At 56.4% G+C, this 10221-nt stretch overlaps 1 protein-coding gene across 4 annotated transcripts in view; it reads left to right on the forward strand.

The window, feature by feature from the left end:
* The window catches only part of NTRK3 (neurotrophic receptor tyrosine kinase 3), a 388753-nt gene that overhangs the window by 5789 nt on the left and 372743 nt on the right, over positions 1 to 10221 (forward strand). For 3 of the 4 annotated variants that reach the window (XM_002919550.4, XM_011225398.3, XM_019800000.2), the window contains exon 1: positions 90 to 392. In XM_002919550.4, coding sequence (XP_002919596.1) covers positions 145 to 392 — 248 coding nt within the window. In that variant the 5' untranslated portion in view covers positions 90 to 144. Of the gene's footprint in view, positions 1 to 89; positions 393 to 10221 lie in introns of those variants that run through there. The other variant, XM_019799995.2, reaches the window with a different exon arrangement.

Consider the following 10221-nt stretch of genomic DNA (forward strand, 5'->3'; position numbering starts at 1 on the left):
AATTTTTTTTTTTTTTTTTTTTTTTTTTTTTTTTTTTTTTTTTTTTTTTTTTTTTTTTTTTTTTTTCCAGCTCTCCCCACTCCCCCCACCCCACCCCACCCCCTCTCCTCTCCTCCTCCTCTTTTTTAGAAGCCGCGATCGGAGATGGATGTCTCTCTTTGCCCAGCCAAGTGTAGTTTCTGGCGGATTTTCTTGCTGGGAAGCGTCTGGCTGGACTATGTGGGCTCCGTGCTGGCTTGCCCTGCAAATTGTGTCTGCAGCAAGACTGAGATCAATTGCCGGCGGCCGGACGATGGGAACCTCTTCCCCCTCCTGGAAGGGCAGGATTCAGGGAACAGCAATGGGAACGCCAGCATCAACATCACGGACATCTCAAGGAATATCACTTCCATGTAAGTCGGGCGGCCGCTCCCCAGCCCGCCTCCCCTCTCGCTCCGCGTCTCCCTCTCGCCCGCCAGCGGCCGGGAGCCGGCCCTCCGCCCGCCCGCCCCAGCTCGCCGCTGCCCGCCGCCCGCCCGGCGCGCGTCAGGCTCGCTGTGGCTCGGGAGATGCTCTCGAGCTGCGTAGTCCAGGTGATCCGGCCCTCGCAGGCGGGAGCCCGAGCCGCGTGGGGGCCTTTCCCCGGAGGGGACCCCAGCCCGCCCAGGGCGTGCGGGGCCCAGCTCCCGCTCCCGCCTCCGCCCCCACACGCCGGGGCTGGTCGCGAGGGTGCGAGTCGGGTTCTCTGCCCCTCACTAAATAGCAACAGTTTGGCCACGCTCAAGTGTAATAAAGTAGACGAGGTTCGATCCCCGGCCGCGGCGGCGGCAGTGACAGCGGCGGCGCGTAGCCGGGAGGGAAGGTGACAGGGACTGCTCGCGATCCAGCCGAGATCTTTAACTATTTCCTTTTGGAAACAGCAAAACACGCTGACAAGTAAACAAGTTGGGAGCTGGCTGCTCTCGGGGAGACTTTGGACATGTCGAGGCCGTCATGGACGCCTACCTCTTCCCTTTCTCTCTCGCCCGCCCTCTCCAACCCCATTTTGGGCATTTCCGAGACACCCCCCGCCTTTCCCACCCTCAGCTGCATCTGGGCGCCTACAGATCCCGTCCTTGTGAGCTTTGATAACTGCGCCGGCAATTCCGAGTCAGGATAGAGAAGGGAGCGGAGGGGGCTTGCGTGGTTTGGGGATAGGGGGTTGTATGATCTTGCAGATCCGTGGTTTTTTTTTTTTTTTTTTTTTTTTTTTTTTTTTTTTTTTTTGAAAATCCAACTCTGGCGTTTGCTGGGTTCTGCCCCGTCTGACTGAGACCTGTGGTGGCCTGCATTCCCTCCCTCCCCTTGGGTAGGGCTGGGGGATAGAACGAAGGCTCAGGAGAAAGAAGAGCTCAGGGTGCAGGGAGGCTGCCCATCTTTCCTTCCGCTGACCTCGGGGACAGGTGACCCCCACCACCCCCATTCTGACATCCAGAGAAGGGTGTGGACAGTGCTGGGGTTGTTCAGGGGATAGCTCTTTTCTCTCCCTACCAAGGTCCACACCCCTTGGGGACCTTCCAACTGGGTAGGAGGCTGAGAGAGGGGTTTGCACTGAAGTCGTGGCTGGGGTCTGAGGAAGGCGTTTGGGCAGACACAAGCCCTGCCGAATCTGCCATTGGCGCGGCTCTCCCAGGCAGCAGCCCTCCCTTTGCCTCAGCAATGGGGCGGCCAGGCTGGGAGGAATTGCAGTTCTGCTCTCGCAAGCCCGCCAACCCTGTTGGCTTCATGGAGAGAGCGCTCGCATTCTTGCAGCTAACAGTTTGAGGAAGTGTGCAGCCCAGGACCTGTCTCTGACTCCTGACCCTGGAGACCAGCTTGACCCATATCTGGGCTCTGCCGTTCACCTCCTCACTACCTGCAGCCCGTGGGCCTGAGATGAGGACATGAACAGCCAAGGGGGGAGCCAGGGGTTGGCAGGGGTAGACTGATGTACCCAGCTCTGCCTCTCCAGGCCCTGCAGGCCACAGCATTCCTGTGCCCCTGAGGATGGTGGGAGGAGGGTCCTGAGTGTGATCATCGGGGAAACTCTGGTTTGGAAGTGCACTGTTGGGCTGTGTGTGTGTGGGGGGCAGTAAGGGGGCAGTAGGGAGGGGAGAAAGCTTAGCAGTGGGTCCAGGGCTCAGGAGCTGGATCTGGGGATATCCAGGAGGATTGGTGGGCTAAAGGTTTGAGAGAAGCTCCCTGGTGTGGGTCTCTGGGAGCTGGAAAGCCTCATTCAGGCTGTTCTCTGCTCCAAGGATGTGTGTGTCTGTAGGAAGTCAGTGGGAGGCAGGGATGGCCACAAGCACGTAGGCTTTCTGTAGCGAGGCAGAGGTCCCTCCTCTGAAAACGATGCTTGGGGAAGCAGTTTGACCAGGGAGAGTTGGGTTGCTCTTTCTGGGCAAAGGGTCCAAGATGGAGGTGCTGGAAAGCTGGGTGACGGGAAGGGATGGTGCGGTCTCTTGTCTCCTTTGCCATTGGAGGACCCCAGTGGAACAAATGGGAGGACAGTGAGCAGGGAGTGGATTGGGAGACTGTGTGTCCGCATCCCTGTTTCAGGACTTAGGCTCTTTGGCAAGTAGGCAGGACTCCTTTCTTTAAATCTACCCCAACACCTAAGAGCCAGGGAACTGGATTCCTACAGGAGCTGCATGGATTGGCAGGTGGGGGAGGAGGGTCAGAGGTCATGGGTCTGATGACCCTTCCTCACCCCATCTTCTCCCCAGTGCCCTGTTAGATCTATGGCTGGTATTGACTGAACTCTGGGAAGCACCCAGCCGTCTAGCCCAGAGGTGGAGGACTGTGGAGAGAGGGAGGGGAATCGTGCTCATCCCGGTAAGCAGGTGTCACCCATTCCTCTTTTACTCAAGGGAATGAAGGCTCAGACTGGCAAAGTAACTTTTCTTGGGGCACGTAGCCCCCGTGGTGAGCTAGGCTTAGGTCCCGGTCTGTCCAACACCAAGGCCCAGGCCTCCATTCTGCCTGGATGCCTGTGGAAGCAGGCTGGGACGAGGGCCTGGAGGGCAGGCAGAAGCTCTCCAGGCAGGGGAGGAGGCCTGACTTTGGCATGACCTGGGAAGGGGACTTGAGCTGAAGCCCAGACTTTGCAGAATGAGTGTTCTTCGGATTCCTGATGCTATCAGAGATCAGTAATTCAGGGGTCCTCTAGCCTTCCATCAGCCTGAAGCTCTTGCTGGTGTGTGCCTAAGGGTCCAGCTTGGGGTGAAGCTGCGTTTCCATCAGGCCTAGCTAAGAGAATGGGGGGGTAGCTGATGGGGGCTGGCCTCCGCAGACACACCCTCTCGTTTGTGGAGCTGTGGAGTCCTGAGATCCCTCCCTGGGTGCTTAACTGATCATACCTGACTTCTAAGATGGACAAGAGATTCCCTGTGGTCTTTCTCTCAGAGTCGTGTGTGGAATGGCTCTTGGGTCCCCATTGGAGGCTGGCTGAGGGCGCCTATGATAGGGGAGGTGGCTGCCCCACTGGTATCAGGAGGGAATCAGTTGCAAGGCATCAGAGCAGAAGTGTGGGTTTCGCCTCCTCCACTCCCAAAGGGCTCTCCATCTGGGCCTCTTTCTGTTCAAGAGGATAGCTCCTTTGCCCCTGGAGGTCCTGGCCTGCAGTAACCTTACCTAGAAGGGTCTGCGCACTGCCGCGCCCAACCAGGCTCTGTCGTCACAAAGGCAGAGGGTGGAGGCTGCGAGTTGGATTCTCTGTGTAGGTCAAGCCTGCCTGAGGCTGGGTTAGAATGGTTCATCCTTTGACTGTCAGAAGATCTAGGGGGAGGAGATGGCTCGAGGGACCCAAGGTTCCTGGGGCTGGCTACCCAGATTTTGAAGACCATTGAGCTCTTGGCTGGGACTCTGAGCCTCCAACAGGGTCTCTGGAGGAGCCACCACAGGGTCCCTGGTGTTTGCAGCTCTCTGGTCCCTTTATGTCCCCTGTTTTCCCTGCAGGCCCTCACCTGGCTGGGTGAAGGATCCTCTGGGCTTTGGCTGCTATACTGGTTCCTTGATTCTCAGCCTTTTGAAGGATCAAGGGGAGCGCCAGCCTTGACAATTACCCGTGGGAGCTGGGATGCAGGCAAGGGTGTGAGCCAGGCCCCAAGGTCATCATGGAGCTCAGCCAGGCTCTGAGCCTAGGCCTGAGGGGGAGGTAGGCTGAGATGGGAGGACTTTGTGGTTAGATCTGGAAGGGGGAGTGATTGCAGCTCTGGGGAATGAGGCACTTTTAGGATGAAAGCCAGGGACCCAGTGTTCCAGAGGCCCTGGGATTTTACCTGGAGGCCAGGCCCTCCCTGGATCCAGAGTCCTCAACCCCCACAAGCCCAGGTCAGTCTTCCCAGGCACACTCCGGGGCCCAGAGCGTCATCTCTGCAGCTCCAGGGACCTGAGCACATGGCCCCTTTGGGTAAAAGCAGCCCAACCTGGCCCTCACTTTGAGAGTGCTTGGGTACTGATCCCTGGAGGGCTGGTCCTGGAATCCGAGAGGTGGCTCAGGGTCCTTCAAGGGGCCGACCAGCCTCCTGTCTGGCTAAAGAGGAGCCTGCTGCCGTGAAGAAGGGGGGGTTCTGATGCTCGCTCCCTTGGGATGCTCTCTGTCCTTGCCCTGCCTGTCCCTGCCTGCTGCCCCTCCTCTTCTCTGACTGTCAGGGTGGACTAGGTCCTTAGCCCAGCTGGCTCTTGGGCGGGAGTGTGGATGGACTGTGACCTTTCCTCAGGATGACCTTTGCCAAGATTGTAGTAGCTCTGCTGCCACTGGACCCCATTCAGTGGCTTATACTGGGATCACAGACACCATCTCTGGCCTCCATTTGGGGCCTCCCATTGACCACAGGGAGGGTAGGAATAGTCAAAGGGATGAGACACATGAGTCCCTCCGCTGGCTGTGCCCCTAACCCGCTGTGAGTCGTAGGAGGGGACTGTAGCCTTTTTGAGCCTGTAAATTCAACTATGAGTTGAGACCATGGGGCAGTGCCTCTTCCAGCTTGGACCGGTGCCATCCCAGGGTGCAGGGAACCCCCCACGGAGGCTCTGTTTCTAAGGGCACCGTCTTTGGGATTGGTGCCAACTCTTGCAATGCCCCCAGGAGGAGGGCAGGGGTGCTCCCTCTCTGGCCAGTGGCCACTGGCCGTTTTTCCCTTTGTTCCTTCCCTTCCCACCTCTACCGAACTCTGGGTCATCCATAAAGTGCCACACAGTTTGGAGTCAACTGCCCAGACCAAACGCCACCCTTAGGAATGCACTGGGGACTGCAGCCTCCTGGAGGCCGGGCACCCAGCTTGATGTGGCTCTGCGTTCTCCACCCCATGCTCAAGGCAGGGAGGAAGCATCCCTTTGCAAAGCTTCCGCGCGTTGCTCCAGCAAGGACCTCCACTGGATGGGAGAGGAACATGCTAGAACTTTCATTTCAAGTTATTCTTGTCCAGAAAAGGGAATATTTAGCGTATGAATGGAAGATATACAAGCATATAACTTAATAGAGGAATGTTCAGTGGTTACAAGATAAAATTTTTATTGCTAAACCATGCATCATCATAAAGGCTTGGTGCCCACTGTTGTTGCGACTGGAAGGGCCTGAGTTTGAGAGGGAGATGGGTTGATGGTAGCAGGGGTGACCCTGAAGCCTGGGCTCCCCCTCTTGGCTCTGTTCCGGGGTTGGGGGTTGATTAATAGGCGGGGGGAGCAGGAGGAATCAGGCTGGGTGGTGGAGGGGAATCTCAGCACCGGACCAGGATTCCTAAGGCCCCCTAGTCCCCAGGGCCAGGCCAGTTCTCGAAGGACTGTATCCTTCAGGTCCTCCTTTTGTTTCTGTCTAGCAAATTCTTTGCCTCCTGAACACTGTAGCATTTCTTTCACACTTTCCAGTTTACAGAGGTTGGGTTTATTTTTGCCACAACTACTTGAAACGTATAGGCAGGAATGATTAGTCCCATTTTACTGATTAACAAAATATAGGAAATGGTTGAGTTGCATGTCTCCCAAAAGGAAAGCTCTAGAAGAGTCTTGTGGCTCCTTCTGTGGTGCTCCTCTCATGGCTTCTGTATTTCCATTGACTATTCTCTCTGGCTGTGGTCCTGCAGCTAGATACCCTATGGCTTCATTTTCATCCAGAAAGTTCTGTTTCTCCCAAGGGGCATCGTTATGGGAATGGTCCATCTGGGAGGGATTGGAGGATGGCTGAGAGTCCTGGCAGTTGGGTCTAAGTGTGGCCTGAGTGGAGGCTGGACTTGATCCCCCAGAGCTGGTGGTGGCTGTCTGAGGCATCTGCTCAAGTCACCTGTCATCCATCCGTGGAGCCTGGTTGCCTCCACTTTGGGAAACACATACTCCTGGGGATCCCCCACATTGGCTGCTCCTCTTTGATGGGTTGCCTCTCCAAGGATGAGGATTCCAGTGAAGCCAAAATGGAAGCACAGTGCCCGGTGGAGCCCTGGGAAGCCCCATGAGGACCCTCCATTTTCTGCCTTCACCCCGAGTGCAGGGCTCACCAGAACTCAGGGCTGGGAGGGACTGCTGCAGGTGTCCCCTCCCCCAGACTCTGTACAAGGGACTCCGTAAGAGGCCTAGACCAGGGCAGTGACTTGCCCAGGGCCTGAGGGTTGCTGGAAGGCCTCTCTTCCACCCTCTTCTGCTCTGCCCTGGCACCCGTCCTGGGCACTCTGTCAAAGCCAGAGCCTTGCCCACCACCGTGTCTCCCTCTGGGGCACTGTTTCCAAATCTGGGGTCCCCAGGGGCAGCAACTATGCGAGGCTGGCAGCCCCAGGGCTCCTTGAAGCCTGCAGCCCACGCCAATTAGAGATTCACTCACAGTGAGGCTTTCTGCTCTGCTCTGTTTACCGGCACGGCTGGCGAGGCTATGGGCTCAGCTGGCTTGGGAGCCCAGCCTCTCTCTCCACCCTCACCTCTGCCTCCCAGCCCCCCCATCTGCTTTGTTCCATCAACAGGGTCCCCAGTCTGGGTGGTGGGAGATTCAGGCAGGATTCCTTCCTCAGAATCCTCCAGCATGGAGAGGACCACGGCAGCCAGGTTTCCCTAGCAGATCCTCCGGGCCTGGCCTCTCTAGCTTTGGGCAAACCCCTTACCTCTTCTGGGCCTCAGTTTCCTGATCTCTGAAATGGGCATAATAATAACGACCTTTCAGCAGCACTCTGAGGGTCAGTGCCCTGTATGACACCCAGCAGAGAGAAACCTGTCAGTATACGATCGCTAACAACGGCTAGCTTTCTTTGAGCATTTCCTATGTTCTAGACAACTGTTCCAACCACTTGAGAGGCAACACTTTGTTATGGCCTTAACGCCAACCCTATCAGAGAAGTACCATTCATTCATTCATTAATATGAATCCCGTTTTACAGATGGGGTGTGGGTCCAGACACAGAATGTGACTTGCTTTAATTTCACGCAGAGCTATCTGACATTTAATATTAAGCTATGTTGCCTGGACGCTTTTGCTCTCTTCTTAGGCATGCTAACATATACTGGTCGACACACATGCACACAGTCACTCATGAAGATGCGACCATGATAATCAGTTAATTTAAAAAAAGGGTAGACGTGAAGGTCTAGAAAGGACCTTTATGTTGTAACAGTCCAGTTCTCTGGGTGAGCATTGCCCTGGCTGGGGTTCGAGGGGAAGGCAGATGAGATAGTAGGTGCAGTCCTGGCCTTGCTGTCTGGCTGACACGGTCACAGATGGGCCTCTCACAGTCGGGGAGGCTTTGGGGCTTTCCTCCTGACCTGTTCCCGACAGTGGTCTCCCCCGAGGCTGTGTCTCAGCCAAGCCCTCTTCCCAGGGTGATGTCTTGGCCTCTGGTCAGGTCAGCTCCCCCAGGAGACCAGGTGCCAGCGAGGCTGGCGGGGATTCAGGAAGCTGGCGGCTGGGTCCTCGCCATTTCCACTCTGGGCTGAGGCGCGGCTGGCAGGACCATGTCCCTGACTGCCCGTGGCCCTTGAGAGCTTGGATCAGAGAGTGGAGGGCTGGATGGCTTCTCCCAGGGAGAGCTTTGGGGTTTCAGGACGGCTGGTAGATGCAGAACAGCAGGGGGGTGTCTGGAGGGCCCAGCAGCGAGAGCTGGAAGCCGGTGTTTAGAGAATCTTCCCTGACTTCTAATTCTTTCTCTTCTCTTGCCTCCTCCTCAGATGAGCGGGCTTTCCTCTCTTCCACCTTTCCTTTTGCCTCAGCTCTGCCCATTGCTCATGGGAGCTCCGTCTGCCTCTGCACAGGGATGAGCTGTGAGCATGGGGGATGGCCACAGCTGTCCCCGTGGAGCGAGCCGGCGTAGCCACCCACAGCTGAGATTGGGGGGCAAGCATTTGTGGAAACACCCCATTTTTGCTGCTGCTTGGCTGGCTGAACTCACTGCATCATAGGACCTCTCTCGCCTCAGTTTTACCTTCTGGGAGTTGGGTCATCTCTGGGAGTTGACGGCTAGATCCCTGTCCGATCGGTGTGGCGACATGTTCGATGGGCTGTCTGAACGTTAGGGTGCCATGTTGATGTTCCCGTTTCTAGACACCTGGGAGTGTTTTTGAGCTAGGAAGAGGATCACGACTTTGAACCATAAATCATCTGATCTGGAAAGGGGCTCAGGTATAATTGGGGTCCAACCCAGTTTTGCCAAGGAGGAACGTGGGGCTCAAGAGAGGTGGATGGGCTTGACTCAGTCATCCATTGTGTCCTTGTGTGGGGCCCTGCCTCCCCAGCTGGTGTGGCTTCCCTTCCCCACCCTCTGCTAGCGGCTGCTGTGGGGCTGAGGGATTTGGGCTCTTCCAGAGGCAGGGGAAGAAGGAGCCCTGAGTCTCCTGCAAAGACAGCGAGACAGTGAAGGGAGCAATCTTCGATTCGCAGTCCCACTCCGTCTGCCTCCTGCGGTGAACTGGGCTGTGTGTGCGCATCTGGGGGTGTCTTTGAGCACGTACAAGTGCATCTCTTCTGTGTGCTGGGCACATCACGTCTCAGGTCTTGGTAAACAAGCCCTAAAGCCTTTGGCTTCCTGCCTGCCAAGTTCATCTGCGTGTAGACCCCCCATGGCCACCAGAGGGCAGTGCTGCGCACGAGACGGCGGGAGGCTGGTGTTTGTCTTCACCAGGCTGGAGCTGGGGTTATGGCACAAGCCTAGTGAGATGTGCCCTAGCTGACCTGGCTTTCAGAGCTGTTCTTGAGCCAGAGATGAGCAGGGAGGTCAGCTGTCCCCCAGGCGGAGCCTCTCTCTGCAGATATGGTCCTGCCTTTATCATATCTGCGGCCCAGCCATGGGAGTCTCCCAGACCTGAGCTTCCCAGGAGGTGGCTGGGAGAGTGCAGTGGGTGACAGAAGTCAGTGCTCTCCTTCCTCTCTGGTCTGCGGCAGCAGCAGCGGGGATCAGCACATCTGTATGAGGGAAATGGAGATGAATGAGACATAGTTCCTGCCCAGGGAGATCAGTCTTGATGGGGACACAGAGAAGTTGATGGGCGGTTGGTTACGCTGTTGGGGTTAGTGTCACGGAATAATTGAGCTTTATGAACTCTGGCCATTTGATATGCTGGCCCAAGTGTGGGGGCATCTCTCACTTCTTCCTGGCCTGCCTCCCCTCATGCCGAGCTTGGCAATCACTTAGACACCAGGTCACTGCTCAGCCAATACCAGATCCTGATATTTACGAGATGGAACAGTGTGATGCATTGTCTCTTAAGCTCTCCGGACCCTGTCTGTCCCTCAGAGATACCCATCTAAGTTGCTGGGTATGAGAGTGCCTTGCAAATTAGGGTCATGGGCCCTGTCTGGACCAGCTAGTTTGGACTCTTTCCTTTCTGTGAATGCTTCAGCTCCTTTATATCTGTTCCGGGATTTGAGCAGGTGCTGTCTTGTTTCATGTGCTCGTTGGTCCATAAATGAGCCCTGTCTCACAACCATGGTTGTCAACTTTGGAGATGGGGTCTTCTGCTTTTGTGGTGGGCACTGAGCTCATGGGGCCAGGTCCTGTGACTCTGTCCCCAGGGCTATTGCATGGCTGCCAGACCCAGGGCTGCACCTGGGACCCTCTCTATTGTGGTCAGTATTTATTTGAGAGAGAGAGAGAGAGAAGGCAGGAGGGAGAGGGAGAGAGAATCTGAAGCAGACTCAGCACTGAGCACAAAGCCCGATGTGGGACTCAGTCCCACGACTGTGAGATCATGACCTGAGCTGAAACTAAGAGTCGGACGCTTAACCGACTGCACCCCCCCCCCCCCCCCGGGTTT

Source organism: Ailuropoda melanoleuca, chromosome 9, assembly GCF_002007445.2.
Source record: "Ailuropoda melanoleuca isolate Jingjing chromosome 9, ASM200744v2, whole genome shotgun sequence".
Lineage (NCBI taxonomy): Eukaryota > Metazoa > Chordata > Mammalia > Carnivora > Ursidae > Ailuropoda > Ailuropoda melanoleuca.